This window comes from Gavialis gangeticus, unplaced genomic scaffold (assembly GCF_001723915.1).
Source record: "Gavialis gangeticus isolate Ggan-Ray unplaced genomic scaffold, GavGan_comp1, whole genome shotgun sequence".
In the NCBI taxonomy this organism is placed as follows: domain Eukaryota; kingdom Metazoa; phylum Chordata; order Crocodylia; family Gavialidae; genus Gavialis; species Gavialis gangeticus.
The window spans coordinates 62,247,448-62,266,494 of record NW_017728995.1 but is presented as its reverse complement, the minus strand read 5'-3'; the positions used below and the strand labels follow the sequence as shown (position 1 = coordinate 62,266,494).

At 39.5% G+C, this 19,047-nt stretch overlaps 1 protein-coding gene across 1 annotated transcript in view; it reads left to right on the top strand.

Moving 5' to 3' along the window:
- The first annotated feature begins 990 nt into the window (after positions 1-990).
- FAM168B (family with sequence similarity 168 member B) overlaps positions 991-19,047 on the top strand; it is a 24,038-nt gene continuing 5,981 nt past the window's right edge. The window contains exons 1-5 of the mRNA XM_019503708.1: positions 991-1,071; positions 5,835-5,918; positions 12,718-12,860; positions 16,042-16,219; positions 18,318-18,443. Of these exons, the coding sequence (XP_019359253.1) occupies positions 1,002-1,071; positions 5,835-5,918; positions 12,718-12,860; positions 16,042-16,219; positions 18,318-18,430 (588 nt within the window). The 5' untranslated portion in view covers positions 991-1,001 and the 3' untranslated portion in view covers positions 18,431-18,443. The remainder of the gene's footprint in view (positions 1,072-5,834; positions 5,919-12,717; positions 12,861-16,041; positions 16,220-18,317; positions 18,444-19,047) is intronic.

Below are 19,047 nucleotides of genomic sequence, written 5' to 3'. Positions count from 1 at the left end.
CTCTCCCCCTGCCCCCCCCCCCCCCGCCCCAATTGATTGCAGTACACTTCTAACTTGGCACATGCTATTGCTCCTAAATGTTCCACATGATACAGTGAATTTGTTCCTATAATTAGTGACATCAGCAGTTTGGAAGACTAGAATACATTATAAATACAAAAAGTAAGAAAACATCTTTATTGTCCACCCATCACTTCAACATGTTTTCTGTTCCCATTTAAGGTATACATACTTCTGTTCCTATTTAAAATTGGTCTTTTCTGGTAAAGATGCTAATTAAGACCAGTTTTAGATGTGCACGCTAATGAACTAGCTGTGCCTTTCTAGTAACCTTATGCCACATAGTATAACATTTTTTAAGCTATCTCCTTTCTTTAATGTGTGAGCTAGTGGTGCTTCAGGAACTAAGATGTGGTAAGAGACTGGAATATTAGGCAAAGGGATTCACTTATGCTTATAGCAGTTTCCACAGACTGGCAACAGGAGCAGTGCAGAATTGATAGGGTAAAGGGAGAGAAGGGGCCTAGACTCGAAGTCTCTGGAAGCCTGTATTCCTAGGAGGAAGTAAATCAGGTCCAGCATGGAGGTGCATGTACATGGAAAAATGGAAGAGAGTAGGCAGCTATAGCCGTGGTCTAGTGGTAGTGAAGGCTTGTTTGGGAACAGGTTGGTTTTTTGCTCTGTAGGATAGCAAGGGATAGGATCAATCTTAAAAAAGTATATTCAATCCATGGGGAAACACATTTCTTCCCTAGTAACACTTCCTCAAGGTAACTTAGGAAAAATGATGCTTAGAAACTTAGAAGCAGTTGCAGTGCACGTTTCTTCAGCTGCAGCTGAAAATTATCATGGATGGAATAGGTGCTGGAATTATGTGCTTTGCTCTACCATGCATTTCTATTTGCGTTTAAGGCATTGGTTCTTTGGAACTCCCTGTAGTGTGCTAACTGTGTTTGATGGTTGTTTTTGGGGTTTTTTTCTTGCCTCTAGTTACTGAAACCATGAATCCTGTCTATAGCCCTGGATCTTCTGGGGTTCCCTATGCAAATGCCAAAGGAATTGGTTATCCAGGTAAGCAACCATGCAGTATATCTTACTTTTTGTCTCTCTAAAGCTATGTTTGTTGATTGCTTTGATTAAAATCTAATCAGTAGATACTAAATATATGGTGATAACTTTATTTTACTACATTAACATTTCAGGAGTAAATGGGGCATGTAAGTTACTTGACATTCAGTGTTATATCTGTTTTTCCCAACTAGAGCCTCAAGATAAACTGGCTAAATTAAAATTTCATGTCTTTCAAGGAAACAGTTTGGTCTACTGCTGCCCTATTATTTCCTGCCACTTAATTTCTCTTTTCTCTAGGTTTTTATTGGCAATTGATAGTCTTGAGATCCATGATCACAAAACAGATTTGGAAACATTGTAGGAGGCATTGCAGTAGCTTTTTCATGTATATTTTTAGTGATGGCAAAACCATAGGGACTTATGTGTTTCTCTTTCTCTCTCTCTCTCTTGTTTTCTGGTTCTGTGCTGATGGTTCCTCTAGCCATTGCCTGGTTCTGTCCTTTTTGACATTTTCCTGTAGCCTTAAATCCAGTGGGCGTGTCTACATGTGATTCTTTAATGTGCATTAGCCTAAGCTAATGTGCAGTAAAAATGGCACATGTTGGCTATTCGTGCCTAAATTTGATACCTGCAGATGCAGGTATCAGACTTTGGCATGAATAGTTAAAACGCATTAATAAATGTGTTGATGCGTTAAAGTGCGTTAACGCTCTGTGTCGACTAACTTTAGTCCCAAGTCAGTCTACACACAGCTTTAATGCCTGCACATCTAGTGCCTAAACCCACTTAATGCACATTAAACTAATGCATGTTAAATTTAAACATACTTAAATACGTATGTAAACATACCCAGAGATGGTCATCAGTTTCATTCCTGGTGCCCTGAGGAGTGCAGCAATTGTATCAAATTATTAATTAGGCCAGCGCAGGATTTTCTGGGGAGAAGGATAAAGTGAAGAAACACAAAATACTTCTGGCTTCTGTGAAACATTGCAGGGGATTCTAACGCATTACAGGGGTTTCAAGTCTGGTCTGTGGAGCTGTTTCACATGGCCCATGGGGCTCGTAGAGGGCCTGGGAATTCAGGGGTGGGGTCCACTGCAAAATTCCTAGCTACATGGCCCAGTTGGAAACGTTTTGGTGGTAGAAGTGTGAGCAAAGGCTGTGTTTAATCTCCACGCTTCCACAGTTCACCCTGACACCATTGCCATCTCTGGATCTGGCACGAGTGAGTTTGACATCCCTACTATAGTTGCATGTATACATGTATGTATTTCTGATATATAAGGTTAAGTGAACTCCCCAGTTGCTGCTTTGTACAGCATGATTTTAAATGTCTGGGGCAGTGGAGGCTTTTGTCATCCTGTGGGAGACTATTTCCAGCTCAGCAGGTGTCCCTCTCAGGAACTTGTTCTTAGTTCATGCAGTATTATTTATATTCCCTTTATCCATATTAAATTAACGTCTGGTTCACATGTCTCAGATTTTTTTATAGATGTGTGCCCCCCTGCTTGGGTAAAGCATACATGAAAATGTTTGTTTCAGAAAAGTTAGGAAGTCGAAAGAATTTACTTTTGTTGCTCTTGTGAACTTTCAAGTCTTCCTGACATTTTGGTACATGGAAACAAATACAGTGCTCTAGATATGACACCAGAATTGTACAGAGTGGGACTGTTGCCCCTTCATTTGCTAAATCTTGCTCCTCACTTTCTGGTTTACTGCAACAAAAGTTAAATGCCTACTTCCTTTTAAAACCATTAAAATAGCAACAAGAAAGAGATGGAGAGAACAGTTGCTGTACAGTATGTTGCAGAGCATGAAGCTCTGAAACTCGTAGAAGAGTGGTCTTGTTCTCCACCATAACTAGTTTATTGGTTGTTCCATAAACTACATTAACATTATAATGAGTAGCAGTTTTACACGGAGTTGCCTTTTCTTTGAGACAGGATTGAGTTAAATCAAGGTTTCCTGCTTGTTAATTTAAATTAAGATTAAAATTGTAGATTTAAATTAATTTATTTAAATCCTGCTTTTGATTTGTACTGATTTTCTAAAAAGTTCATTATCATTAATTTGTATAATGATCAAAACACTGATTTGTAATTGGAAATAGGCTTCATGCTAAATTTGATTGTGCATTTTGCTAACCAGGAGGCTACACTATCTTTACCCATTTAAAGCGTTTGAACATAATACATTTAGAAAGTTTCCAGGTTTTCTTTTTATTATGTGTAAAAACAGTGAATTACATGCTTCTGATTTACTGGTTAACTCTTTACACCAGATTTATTAAGTTGCAGTAATGGTTACTCAAGTAATATGAACAAAACCAGTATTTTAAAGTTGCTTTTATTAGTTACTTAAAACTACTTGAAATCTGCTTGACAACAAGAGAGATTTTTTTTTTTCCAAAATGTTTTTACTTTTAGAACATTGATAAAACAAAGGAAAAATTAAATATTGTTAGTAGATTGACAGTTGCCAAATAGGATTTTATATAATGTATAAGCAGAGAATAGTAAAGTTAGACCTTAACATAAGTTGTCTGAAACTCTTAGTTTAAATAGGCGTGGGTTTTTTAATATTTTAAAATTCTTCAAATCTGTTCCATCTGTCCTATTTCCATTTGAAAAAACTTTTTCATTTTTGTTATGTTCTTCACAGTCAGCAAATTAAAAAGCATAGCATCCTAGCTTCGCAAGTTAACTATTGAATTTAATAAATTGATTATTCTCTAGAAGGCATATTTTTTTTTCTATTTCCTCTAAAGGCTTTGAGTACATATATTAGAAATTATTTTTTTGAGAGTTTGAATGCATATTAAATATGAGTTATATTTAGCATTCTTCCCCATGAGCAGGGTATCTCTATATTTTGGCTAGATCATTCATTTTGTGTTTAACTGAATGTAATTGATTAGATAAAATAGCTTAAAATAAATTACTGGCATATATGTTTGTATTGCCTTAAAGTGGCATATTGACACTGGTGATTTAAATTATAGTGTCAGGTTAGTTCCAGTTGTTTTGTACTTTTCTTTTTGTTCACTGTCTGTTAAGTAAATGCTGGACTAATTAGGTGTCATGTCAAATAAAACTGTTCAATTGTGACATTTTCTCATAGATTCTTCATTCAAAACTACCGATTTATTTTTGTTGTAGCATTTTCTCATATTTAGAAATAATTTCAAGTGATTGATGGAAGGCACATCTTGTCTGGAGGAAATGTGGAACCAGAACCATTGAGATGCTTTTTACTGTAGACCTGCCTACCTAAAACGAGTGATCAAAATTCAGATGCTTTCTTCAAAAGCACACATTTTGTGTGTAGAAGTTATTGAAACTTATTTCATGTTTGTTTTACATTTCTCATAGATAACTTGCTCCTGGAGCATCTTGTTCCCATGGAGCTGCAACTATTACTCAGGAACTAAAACCTATGAAATAAGAGAACTGAAAGGCTTATACAACCTTAAATAATGTTGTAGATTGCGTAGCCATTTTGCATAAGATATCAGATTGACCTAAAGTATTTCATTTTCTTCTAGTTAACTTTTTAAGTAACTATAACTTAGAATATAAAAAACTCATTCTAGCAAATACAACAGCTGTCTTTTCTATATCTCTGACACACATTTGTACCATTTTTAGTAATGCTTGGCATAAGGCCTCATGTTTATTTTATAAATGTATAGAATACCAAGTATTTCTTGAGTGCTTTATAAAAAGTAGGTAAATTTATATTTCTGGTTCCCAAGTGTTGACAATCTTTATTGTTTAGAAAAGACGAATAGCAAATAAATTCATTTTAATAATAATAATAATTGAAGCGTCCAGCTATTTAATGTTTAACAAAAATGCCTGCGTTGTCTTTTTTTTTCTCCCCAGAGAACTTGTCACGTGTATGTCTGTGTGTCTTGTAGTAGTACCAGTCTTTCACCTGGTACTCTTGCATTATGAGAAACAATAGGATCACTGTTTTCCAAACAGTTAACTCAAGTAATGCTTGTCTATGGAAGGATAAAGCCATCAAGCTACATAGCTTTCCATTTTTCATTAACACATGAAGTCAGTGGAATAACTTCATAAACATGTAACCCATGGGCAATTAAATCACTACATACTGTTACTACCTTAACAACTGGGGCCAGTGTATCATGTTTCTTTACTTGTGGTACTTTGTATTCTGGTGTAAAGGGGTCAGGATAGCATTTTGCAATTGTCTTACTAAATTGCTGAGTATTACCACTGTGTTTTGATACTATATAAGAGTTTAACCAACATCTGAAGGCAAAGAAATAGGGATGGAGGGTTAAAATTGTGGAGTGAATTGGGTTTGGTTATTAGTTTGTTTTTTCTGGCTATTTTGGGAAACTAATCCAGTCACTCAGCAACATTTACTACATAGTAAAAAGATAATTCAGTATTTGTATGTACTTCAGTGTTTGAGTGGTGTTCTTGTAGATTTTTAGACCAGAGTTTACAAACAGACAGCAAATTGCAGGAACATGTTTCATTTGGGCTTTCACTTAAGAGGGAGAACAGGGCCATCAGCTTCTTAGCTGGTCCCCTCAACAAGTATTCTATCTCAGAGATTTGGTAGCATCCCTTGTGGAGCATGGCAGTTACCAGTTAGGACCAGTTCCATCTGATTTCACAGGTCTGGTATAAGTGTAAAACGCGGCATTCTTTGAGATCAAAGCAGGTGGCTCCACTATCTTTGTAATCTAGAAAATAACCTTGGATTGTTCTTTTACCTCTTAGCTGGCTTCCCAATGGGCTATGCAGCGGCTGCTCCTGCCTATTCACCTAATATGTATCCTGGAGCAAATCCTACCTTCCAAACAGGTATGAAATAAAATATTTATTGCTTTAAAACACTCACTGCTTCAAAAGGGTTTGAGATCAGGAATGAAGGTGAATTCAGTATAGCAGTGTTCTTTCACTTGAAAATAGCTTACAAAACTGACAAACCAAATTACTTAAATTTGGTTTTGTTTGCTTGCTTTGGAGGCATGATCCACCTCAGCATCCTCTGTGCCCCCACCCCCCTTCCCCATGTGCTCTCCTTCCCTATATATGAGAGAAAATCAACACTTCTTGGGGGAGGTTTTGAGGCTAGACTGGTAGTTAAAATCCTTTCTGAAATTTTTGGTTCATTCCTTTTGTTATGCAAATTTGTTGTTACCCTTTTTGCATCTTGCCCTTAATTTCCAGGTTTGTGATGAAGGTTTTTGAAGGGATTCTGGAATATACCCTTTTCACTAACTCAGACCTCTAGCCTACTAAAATTAAGTTGCTGCCTCCCTGTCTTGATCATGTCCTGATCCTGCACATAGAAATTGTCTAGTGCACATAAATACTGTCCAGTAGTGGTTACGAACCTGGACAGTTATACTGTTCTTTTCCTACTTGGTCATGGGGAAGGAGCTGTGTTCAGCAGCTACATTTGCATGTTGCTTAGCTGAGATATAGGCAAGGGGAAGGATTGGAAGTTGGGGTGGGGGGGAAAAATAGATGCAGAAGGGTCCAAAGAACCAAAACAAAGCATCTTGGAAAACTAGCATTGTGCTAAGTAGGCTATAGCCTACCAGAGTTCATGTATTTCCAAATAAGTTAGTCTGTAAGGTGCCACCCAACTCTGCCCTCTGCCTAACCTCAGACATGGCTAACTGCTTCTCTCTACTCATAAGATAATATACTGTTTCATAGTGTCTGACAAAGTAGGATACCTATGAAAGAGAGACCTAGTTAGCCATTATTCTGTTGAGTGCAAATCTACCCTGCTTTCTGCCTACACAAGCTCATGCCTCTGAACTGATCTATAAGGGTATCTTTACATGTGCTCTAGGGAGGGGTGGGGGGAGAGGCATTTTAGTGGCTTCGAGAGCCCCTCTAATAAAAGCACCAGCATGGCATGTATTCAGCATCCCACAACTTCCAAACGGTTATGGGGGTGCTTTAAAGCTTGTTCAAGCTTCAGTTAAAGTGCCCCTGCTGCCTTTTTGAAGCATGGGGATGCCTGCTGTAGAGATCACCCAATCGTGAGCAGCCAGGAAGGTTTATACCTTCCCCCTCAGCCCTGCTGGCAGGCTCAGGCAACTGTCCCTAGGCTGGAGTTCAAGGTCATTATGCAGAAGAGCAGGGGCTGAAGGGCTTTGCACAGCCAGTTGCAGGCAATGCTAGGCTAACCCCACTTGCTGCAGCTGGCATGAGCACTTTTACGTGTGCTCCAAGAGCTGCTCTAATTAGTGCTGGTGCATCTCCTCTGTCAGTGTTCCTGTGCTTAGAAATAGTGGTGGGGGCACATGAGCTAAAGTTTGTTCATGTGTGTATTATAAATGTAAAACAAAGAAACAAAAAAGGCTTATGTGTAGTAGTTTAAAATGCCATGCATTATTACTAAATATTGGTTATCAGATCAGCATCAGCCAGTATGGTTGATTAATAATTGGCTATTGGTATTGGCCAAGAAATCTTTATGAGTGCACCCATAGAAATTGTTTATCCATCTGGCAAATTACTATGCAACTTATCTGGAGAAAATGTATCTAGTAATGAGTGCAACATATAAAAAATGACTGAAATTTCCTGCAGGATGGGAAGAAATGAATTGTCTGAAGAACCTAGTAAATTAGCTAACTTCCACTGGAGTTGAAGTGAGACCTGGCATTTTTTAAACTGCTGACCTAGGCAGTGGGACAGTAGTTCTCTGATCCTGGGAAGCAAGCAGTCTGTAGTATTAATACTTGGTTCTTGCTTCTGTAGTGTTTAACAGTACCTTTTGGTCTGTCTTAAGATTTTTTTCATGAACCTCCAAGAGCTCCTCCACTTGAAGAGCGTTAAAAATATGTATGCATGTATCCAAATTTAGCTTTTGGATGTCCATATACCATCATAATTAGTGGAAAATGTGTACTGGGGAATAGTTTGTTCCAGTTGTCGTGTAAAGAATCTGGTTACATCTGAAAGGAAGGTTTCAAAGGTTGAATTTTATTAGCCAGTGCTGGCCCTAGAAGTTGACAGAATACTGACAGCCATAGTCTTAGAGCCCAGAGTAAGTACCAACTCATAAATTGATAATTTTAAGCTTGCATAATGGCAGGTCCTTTATTCTTAAGAAATCGGGGAGACTTCTAACTCCTTCAGATGCCGCATGCCATTGTAGTGAGAGTTGATACAGATAATGCCTTAAAGCTTGCTTATTTCCAGGGCTGTGGGTTCCAGTGAATCATCAGCTTGACTCGGACTTGATCCTTAGAGGAAGGGAATGATGGCATTGGTTGAGGTGAAGGGGAGTAAACCATCTAAACTCTTACCTATCTGCCCGGCTTTTTAAACTTCTATAGAATAGTTGCTTCCTGTGGAAATATATAAATTTCTGAAATATATAAAGATCTGCAAAATGCTTTGTTTGGCAGATCCTGGGTCCCTGCTTCAATTTACTATATAAAGGCATAGCAGGGAAAGTAAATTCTGGTTTCTGCTTTCTGGTGATTTGATTTTGAGTTGAGAATAAGATAAGAGAAGATGGATATTACAAAAAACCCTCAATTTCACTAAGTCATCTCATTTTATCATAGTCTACAGTGAAGTCCAGGCCTCTAAGCCTGTGGGTGTTCAAGTGGACTGGTTTGTTATTCCAAACTGCAGGCTGTTGGATAGGACATGGGAGCCAGTGGACACCACCTCTTGCAGGGTAGACTTTGGCTTGAGATGCGAGAACTCTAGATGAATGCTGCCAGTAGGTGCTTCAGGGTATGTCTGTATGGTACAAAACAGAACTGTGCTGTGACGTTATGCTAACCCCTGAATGAAAATCAGCATAGCTAAGCTGATGGAACAGTCCTAGGTCAGTAACCTATGCTTAGAAATTTTCTGTGGATAGATACTACAGACTCAGGTGGAACTTGCAACTTCTTCCTTTGCTGTCAACTGGAGCTGTAAGAGAGGTGCCTGCAAAACAGTATTTGCTGGGGCCCCTAGAGAGAGAACTGCATTAGGAGCTTAACTGTCTGTTCATCACAAACTTACACAGTTATACTGTTTCCATTGTTACAGCACAATGCTGTCCTGTACCACTGAAGGCAGAAAATCCATCACCCATATCATCAAAATTCTTAACGCTGTACTGAAAAGCACTTGTAACTTGTTCTTACCTGGAGTTAGCCTCAGCTGACTAGTTACAGCCCCAGAACCTGTTGCAGCATCTTCATGGGGGCCTTATTGACTGCTGCTATGCAAGGCTCCTCTCTGTAAGCTGCAGTTGACAGCCAGGAGGAAAAAAATGTGCCATGTGAATCCATAGCTCTGCTCAGAAAGCTGGGATTGGCTTGGAAGTGTTTGTGGCATGCAAATGATGGTTTAAGAGCACTGTTTCTATTGGTTTGGATTCTCAGTAGTAACAAAATTATACCCTTAAAATAAATTGCTTGTGATGAATAGACTAAAATAAAAATGTTTGGTGTTCATTTGTTTTGTGTTTTAATTCAGAGCACTTCACTTCGTTCACATTTCATAACTTTAAAATTGACGTGTTCTTCTGACAGCTTTCTTGAGGAGTTAAATGTAAGATTAGATCAGAAATTTAGAATTTGATCATTTGTAATACATTTTGTGGTAAAGGAATTCCTTTCATTTTGGGGAAGTGTTAAAATTAGGTGGAACAGTGTCTTTTAAGTGTACCTTTTTTTTCAGTTTTACTTAACGTTTGTTAACACCATCGTAGGAGTTCAGAGTGCCCAGATGTTTCTAATTAAGACAAATTGGTTTGGGCAGCTGGGATTTCTAACTTGAAACATTCCTCAATTAAAAGGTACATTACTTATTTTCTTGATGCAATACTTAGTCTTTTCATAACCAACATTTTCTAAGTCCAGATCTGCCATACCCTTCCTGCATTGTGTGCAGATGTAACTTTTTTTTAAAGCTATCTGTTCTAAACTGCTGTGCTCTAAAAACATAATAGATTTGAATGAGGCAGGCATTTGCTCTCTGAGGGCAAGTCCAGACGAGCACGCATGTGCAGGGGCACGTGCAGCAGGGGCCTGTGGGTCTCCCAGTGTTAAAATACTGGCACCACTCTGCAAATTTTACAGTGCAGCGAATGGTTGTTTGCGGTTCCTCAAACAGCTCTGAGGCACTGCAGGCTGCATGTGTGCACTTGTCTGGACACAGGTGGGAAAAGAAGACTTCATGGCATTACTTAAATCTTGCATTTACACCTTCGAATAGTAAATGTTAATCTGAGAGCATAGTGCTTGGTAAGAGTAAGTCTCCTTGAATATATTGAATGTCTCTGGAGATTTGGATGCATTTCAGCAGAAATTATCTATATACTAGCCAGTTGCCTGTCAAGAATGACAAGGGGGAGGGGGCCTGGGATGGAGTGCTGCCACCTAACATCCCATGCTGCTGCTGTTCTGCCGCTTGCAGGGAGTGGGATGAGGGAGCTGAGGCCAGCAGCACTGGCCTCTGCTCCCCCACCCTCTCTCAGGTCCTCAGCACAACTTCAGGATCATGGCAGTGCTCCCCCACGCTTGGAGCACTCTGATTGGCTGTTTCGATCAGCCAATTGGAGTGTGAATAAAGCATTAGACAGACAGACTTAGTGGTTTTGCTTAATGCTTGGTTTTGCTTAACACTCAGTTTTTCAGGAACCAATTAAAAGCGCTAAGTGGGGGTTGCCTGTAACAACAATTTCTTTTTCACATTTATAGATCAGTACTTAGTCAAGTGATCTTTCTTATGTGTGTATTTTACTTCTCTGTCTAAAAATATGTATCATTTTGCTCATGAGGATGACAGTGGCCAGTTCCTTGTGAATCAGTATACTAACATTTTTCAGTATTTGCCCTTAGTTAAAATGCTGCCAAACGTGGACTTCTCCCTAGCAGACTGAACTAAGTCATTAACATTATTAGGGGATTTGCAGATCAGGACTGGATGCTTCTGAATATTTGTAATGGGGCCATTATTTCCAATGGACTTGCTCTTATACTATGGTTTACAACAAAATGATGGGGGGCGAGTGGAGAGGGTGTTCTAGCACCATCTGGTGGTTCCTGTGGAGTTGAACATAGATCACTGTAAATGAAGTTCATAGGACCCATCTGATGACCCTTGGGCTAGAAAGTGACTTTGACCTGATCTTAACATAAGGTATCTGACTGTGTGCATCTCAAGGGGCCTAGGTCTCTTTGACAGTCTCCTCTCAGAGCAGTATAGCACCATTGATAGGCTCTGCCTTCTGCTGGCAGTGATGTGCATTGCTGATTGAAGGTATTCATATTCCATCTCCTTCTGTCTAAGGACTGATATTATTTCAGTGACTGGTGTATAGTATTCTGCAGCAGTTATGGTGCTTCTCTTTGCTGCTATTTCTGCTTGTCTTGGCCATTGGTTCCATTATTCTGAGCGTCAAAAGCTTTGAGTGACTGGGTTCAGAGGAATTAAAGATCCATCTGTCCTTTGCTAATGCAGGTCTCAGTTAAGATAAGTCTCAGTTGCTGCAATTCCTAACCTGTGAGGAAACTCACTTTTATGTACTTCAAGATTCACAAAGAACATTCTGAAAAATAATGTTCTCTGTTCTTTTTCTTTTCTGTCAACATCTCTTTAAAAATTCCTCAGAACTTATGCAGATGCACTAACTAATTGCATCAAGGTGTGCTGAAGATCAGAGACAGGCATAAGTGCTACGTCACTTCTTAAAATGAAGTCCGAGTCATTTTAAGCATTCTCAAAACATTTGCCCTTTATCTTTCTTTACTGCTTGAGTTTGAGAACTTGGTTTTCAGCATTTACTTTAGCCAAGTCTGAAAATTTTAGCAAACAATTATGATCACATGTAGCTTAAGTGGAGAATATAGTGGAGAATATTACTGTATTCATTCTACTTCCAGGCTGCCTGAGAGATCTTCCTAGCATTTTCATTGGTCCTTATCTGAAGAGTAGGGTAGTTCTTCTCCCATTCAGGCTTCCACTGAAGTTTGTTCCTTTTTACAAAAGGATTGTTGGCTGTAACACTTACTGGGGCAAACTGGGAACTTATTAGCATTTAATGTATGCCAAAACATTCTGAATAGGTCAGACATACCTAGTTTAGTCTGGTAGAACCAAGTGTGTTGTCAGTGTCATAACTAAAAAAGCTGAAACAGATCTGTTAGTCAGTTTGAAAGTGGGGTGGAGTGGGGCGGGGTAGGATGTGGGTGGATGAAACTGTTTTCCTTCTGAAGAAAACATACCATATTTATTCAAATCCAAGATGAGGTTCTTTCCCCATATAATATGCGTGGGGTGGGAGGGAAGACCCTAGTTTTGGATTAAAGTACAAGGCAATGCTGGAGGGCAACTAGTTGCTGTGGCTCTGGCCTCAACCTGAGAAAAGGGATGGAGCCATTGCTGCTGCCTGCCTTCCTAGTCTAGGGCATGGAGCATGTGCTTACTCTGGGCCCAAGCCTGGTGGTGGCAGCAACTCGGGCTGGATTTGTTTGCAGTCATTTATGGTAATTTATTGAATTCTCAAATCAAACACGAAGATTAAGGATGAAAGTTTGGCAGTAGTAGAATTGAATATTATTAAACAGTACTCTAATGCTCATTGTCTTTCACCTGGCTTTCTAATGCAGACTCGCTTTTGTTGCAGGTTACACACCAGGCACACCATATAAAGTATCTTGTTCACCTACCAGCGGTGCAGTGCCCCCTTACTCTTCATCACCCAATCCCTACCAGACTGCTGTGTATCCGGTTCGAAGTGCCTATCCACAGCAGAATCCATATGCACAGGTAAGAAAGTGCATATATCTTCTTCCAGTTCTAGTAGTATTTTGCTTTCAGCCTCCATTATAAATGGTTACATAGTAAGTATTGCATTAATCTCCATGTTGGGGGGAAAATTATATTTTTAATTTGTAATGAGTTTTTTAATAAAGAATCTCAAGCATATGCAAAAATTAACTCCCTGTTCAGAATTTAAATTATGTTACAGATTGCTTCTTACACATATACCAAAAGTTCTGGATTTAAATGGGTGCCTAAAGGTACATTTCTAGAGTCAGCTTTAGAAATCTAAATGCATGAACTTTATTTTTCAGAAGTGCTGGGGCCCTTTCAAGGTCATACACACTCAAGTACTAAATGCTTTTGAAAATCAGGCTAACATTGAGGTGACCTAATGTTAGAACTTGCAAAGGTACTAAGTGCCAAAGTATCCAGATCTCTTAGGCGGTACTTACAAAAGTCTTAGTGTTGCCTAAGAAACCAAACATTGGTCACTTTTTTTTTTTTTAAATAAGGGCACTCTTTTTAAGCTTATGACCCTTATTTCAAAATACTGCCATAAGAAGGTTGCAGTGGCTGCTCCTCCTTTATGCACTTTTTTTGTAGCACTACAACAATAGCAGGGTCTTTCTGTCTTAGTCTCCATGCTGTACTGTCCTTCTGCTTTTCCTTATATCAAGCTAGTATTCTTGTGCAGAGCACTTCCCTCGTTGTCCAGCAGTATAATGTCACTGAGCTTTTTAAGGATCGTTTTCACTGTTGTGCACCTCTGTATCCTTATGTGGAGCAATGGACAGATGTGCTGTTTGGTGTGCTTCAGAGGTAACTGAAATGGTTCAGATAGCAAGGGTGTGCACTGTTGAAGAAGCACTACAAAAATGGTCATCCAAATAAGGTCTTATGGCATCCCAGTGTTCCTTCCTGCAAACGGAGAGTGTTCTGCTGTCCTCTGGCCCACAGGCATGCAGGGATTCCTGTTCTCTAGCCCGTGGCTGGAGAGAGTGCTGCTGCATGCCTTGGTCATTTTGAAGTGCCATACAAGGTTCAGGGGATAGCTGCACATCTTCATGGCACCAAATTTGAAGTGTTCTGGGATTTGGAGTGCTTCAAATGGATGTCTAATCATGCCCTAGGTAACAGTAATGTAAATGAGGTCACATGATGGAGCTGGGCGGAAAAGGACAATCACACACGCACGCACGCGCGCACGTGTCATCTGGCCTTTAGCCAGGGTGAAGAATATTGTAATTCTGAATAAACTTGTTTGCAGAGATTTGGGGAAGCATAATTTTAGGCCTTAATAGAAAATATGTGGTCTTCTAGCTATCTTGCAACCATTTCTACTTAGCTGATCAGGGAAGGAGATACAAATAGCTGTCTTCAGCAGGATGGATTATGGCCCCTCACTTTGCTAGAGACCTTCCAGTATTGCTGGAAAGCATTACTGCAGAACTCTAAAAGCAAAACTGGCACAACTGTAGGACTTGGGTGACAGGAAGTGACTGATGCAAAATGTCATACCTAGAGTAGCTAGCTTAATTCTGGATGCAACATTTTAAGCCATTGGGTTATCAGATCTCAGTTGGATAGAAGATGATTCTCTGTGCAGCACTTCTGAAGCTTTCAGTTCTCTATTAAGTGTTCCTTTTTAGTCTTTTCTTTCTAATCCCACATCATCATTCCTGTTTCCCAAATAACCCATTGCTTTTTTTTCCATGGGAGTTAAGTACATGTGTATAAAACCAATCTGAGAACAGAATCAGGCTTTCTTCACTTTGCTTTCATGAACATCTTGAAGCATGACCTCAAGGTGGATTGGTTTAAATCAAGGTGATTTTTATGACTTGTCTAGTTTGGTTATTTTCTAAAGAAAAGCATTTTCTCTGGATGATATGACCATTTGTAAATATGTAGATTTACAACTAAATATGCTAGGTTTGGGACATCTTTTTGCTACTGAGGAGGGTACACAATTATATTCATTTAAGCAGTTAGATAATTTAATATTTATAGATTTTTATTTTACATTTTAGTGTGTCAAAATGGTGAATAATGCATTGATTATGTACTACATAATTAACTCTTTCCACATGATTTACATCAAGCAGCTTCTTTAGAATGTTAACTGGAATCAAGCATGCAAAACGGCATATAGCACGGGTAACCAGCCTGTGGTATACATGCCACAAGTGCTATGGGCAGCCTCTGTTCTAGCATGTGGTAGATCTAGGAGAAAGTATAAAGCAGATAAGTGAAGGGAATCAGAGTGGCACTCTGGGGATAATTTGTGGCACACCTGCCAAAAAAAAGGTTGGATGGAATATGGCATTTTGTTTCGTTTAGATTTTTAAATTATCTTAAATGTTTTGGGTACATAAACTTGTATGTAAATTTTAGACCTGAGGCAATTGGAGCTCTCAGAGGGAAAAGCTACAAAATAGGAGTCGAGCTTACATAAGTGGGTGTCAAGTAAGACCTGAAGAGAGAGAAAGATGTGATGGTTTCCTAAATTAGACTGGAGCCTAACACCTGTGATGACTTTGATCTCTTGCACACAGTAGTAGATTCCCTGGCTTCTCCATAGGGTTAAATCCTTAATACAGTCTGTGACTTATTGGGCATGTCTACACGTGCCTATACAACAATGTTGCTACTGTGCTACACACTGGGTACATGGTTATTTTTAGCTACTACTTTGCTGTAGAGGAGCACTATGATGAGGGAGTGCACTGCTACGGCAACATAGCTACTGGTCACGTGTTGACACCTGGTCACTACATCACTGTAATGCGTTGCAACCATGATGTAGCATCGCGTGTAGACATGCCCATTGTCATATTTATGAAGTTTGATCTCAGAAATTAAATGATGTTTTTTTATCCTGGTTCTTTTTCACACTGATAAGCAAGCAAACTAACTCAGTTTTTGGGAGGTTCATGGATTCAGTATATTGTATGTCTAAAATGATAATTTCTTAAAATATTGAAGGCTTTAATATGTTTATATTACATTTAATTTTTTAAAACAACATAATATTTTAAATGATTAAAATGAAAAGGCTGATTTTGAAAAAAAAAGATAGGTTTTTTAAAGAGATTTATTTCTGAAAAAGAAAACCCAGATGTATCAACCTTTGAAATGGTTTTAGTGGTGAAAATATTCTAAATTTACTGTTCTTTTCCAACAGCAAGGCACTTACTACACACAGCCTTTATATGCAGCACCACCCCACGTAATCCATCACACCACAGTTGTGCAGCCTAATGGCATGCCAGCAACCATGTACCCTGCTCCAATTCCACCACCAAGAGGAAATGGTGTGACTATGGGAATGGTGGCTGGGACTACTATGGCAATGTCAGCAGGTACTTGGATTTGTATTCCTTACACACTTTATGGTACACATGCATTATATGGCCAAAATGTATATAGGCACTAATATTTCACAATATCCACTAACTTAAACTTGGGAGGCTTGTGTAGTAGCATGTGAATTGTAACGTATTCTGACTCAGTCTGAGTACTCTAGGATGGGTCAGGTAAACAATCTAGAATATAGGAATGTATTGAAAAGGAAAGCTGACTTGATGTTCCAGTTGCACTTCTGTCCAAGAGACTGCCATGATGGCATAATCATTTGGTGCTTAAGAATTTTAAAGTAAAACTGTTTCCAGTTGATTTGTTCAGTTAACTGAATAGAGAATGTTTGTAGTAGGAACCTGCTATTCTGCACTTGAGATGGACAGTTTTAAGACCTGTACATAATGCAAGTATACATGGTCAGAGTGGTTGGTTGACTGTCACAGTTGGGGCCACCCATGTCCTACCATGACTTGTATTTACTAACATCATTGGAGGACAATGTGAATTGTACAACCAAGACCTAGGGAATACTGTTTCCTAATGCATACATATTACACTGCCCAGTCCACTGTAGTGCTAAGTAGGGGTGTGCGAAGCGGGCCCTATTCAATTCGGACTTGGATTTGGCCCGAATCAGGGACAGTGATTCAATTTGTTGATTTGGATCACTGTCCCTGATTCAATTCGGCTGAATCCAAAGATTCGATGCTGATTCAGAGAATCAGCAATTCAGACATAAACACAGCTTTAAATGTTTTTTCTACATACCTCAAGGTACCAGCGTGGTTTGTAAACGCTGCAATGCTGGGACACATGGCGAGTCCCACAGGAGTGCAGGGGGGCCCTCCATGTGCTCAGCAGCAAACCTGGAAGTGGACCGGAAGTGCTTCTGGTCCACTTCCCTGGTCTGCTGCTGAGCATGCTGGGGAGCCACCTGCGCTTGTGTGGGACACTCCATGCACCCCAGCATTGCAGTGTTCACAAGCCACCTGGTACCTGGAGGTATGCAGGAAAAACACTTAAAGCTGTTTCTATGTCAGAAGCACCAGAAGGTTCCGATTTGATTCGAAGAAATTAAAGGGTCCTCTGATTCGATTCGGATTCAGAGATTTGGCCACCGAATCAGACTGAATCTCCACTGAATCAAATCAAGGACCAAAACTTCGCACAGCCCTAGTACTAAGCTAGTTAGAATTTAAGCAACTTTTTAAATCCTGCACAAGCTGGTGTCATTTCAAGGCCACAGCTGTTCTAGAATTAGACTTCTATTTCTTATGTGTGTGTCTGATGCTTCTGCCTGAAATTTTGAGTGTGATTGTTATGTGAAGCAGGTCCAGATGGCACAAGGAACCTGTTTTTAACCAAGCTGCTCTTTTGTAACTCAGATTTCAGGTGTGTTGATGCAAGTAAATTATTTTATTGCATATATTGTCTTTTGGACTGTTGAACTCTAGATGGTAGCTATCTAAGACTGGGGATGCCACACCCCTCAGCGAGAGGTTTTTGTTTTCAAGACCACCACTGTTTTGTAGACACGCATTGCTTCTGTGTGTTTTTTCCTTTTGTGTGTGGGATAAGCTGGAGCAGACAAACATTCTTAACTTCCTGTATAAAATGCTGTTGGGGGGAAATTAAGTAGGATCCTGAGATTCCAGTCAGTCTGTTTCCTTTTACAGTTCTTCAGTCTGTAAAAACCCACTGGCATTTTTTCCAGACAGGAACTAAATTATTCTGATTTATCAAAATGAAATTTCTTTAGCTTCAAGTGTTCCTATAACACAGCGCTTGTTGTGAGGAAAAGCATTTTTCAGAGCATAATGCGTTCTGTAAGCAGGATTTTTGTGGGTTTTTTTCTAAAGAAGTTATAAATATCTGCACATGCTTTGGACAAAATATCAGTGACCCTGTTCCATAAACATTTGAAGGAAAATTGATTGAATTGAAAATGCCAAGGTACAGTTTCACAAGCATTGAAGTGCAGTTTCTTCCTGCATCAGAAGATGAGCAAGGCTCGATTTTATATTTGAAACAACAGTTTACAAGTGCTGAAAGGTGAATTTCTGAAAAATATACAGTATAAAAATGTTCTTTGTTTCCTAGGTACTTTGTTGACCACTCATTCCCCAACTCCAGTTGCTCCTCATCCAGTTACTATGCCCACATATCGGGCTCCAGGAACACCAACCTATAGCTATGTGCCCCCACAGTGGTGATCATCCTGGCAGTGTAAGTTACCAGTGTTCATGCTGAAACAGCAACCTGTTTATAAATGGCTGTATAACAGTGTACCTCTTTCAGGAGATTTCACAGGAGGGAAATTCCCAATATGTTAATTGAGTGAATACTAAGACCAGATTATTTCTGAAATATTATTTGTTAATAGTAGCTGTACAAGAGGGGAATAACTTTCTGGTGAGACTTCTTCATTGTCTGTATCATTTAGAGGATGAATATATGCTTTGATTCCAGTTATTTGTGCCCCTAGTACCTGCTAGGGCTATGCAGAGCTTCGCTTGCTGATTTGATTCGGCCCGATTTGGTGGCCAAATCTCTGAATCGAACCAGGAGACCCTTTAATCTCTCCGAATCAAATCCAAACCATCCAAATTAATTCAGGGAGATTTGGAAAGATTTGACAATTCGAACGTAGACAAAGCTTTAAATGTTTTTTTTTTCTACATGTCTCAAGGTACCAGGCGGCTTGTTAATGCTGTGATGGTAGGGCAGATGGAGTGTCCAACAGGAGCACGGGGTGGGGCCCAGTGTGCTCGGCAGCAGATCTGGAGCCTCCGGGTCCACCAGGCAGCAAGCTGCCACCCCCCCCCCCCCA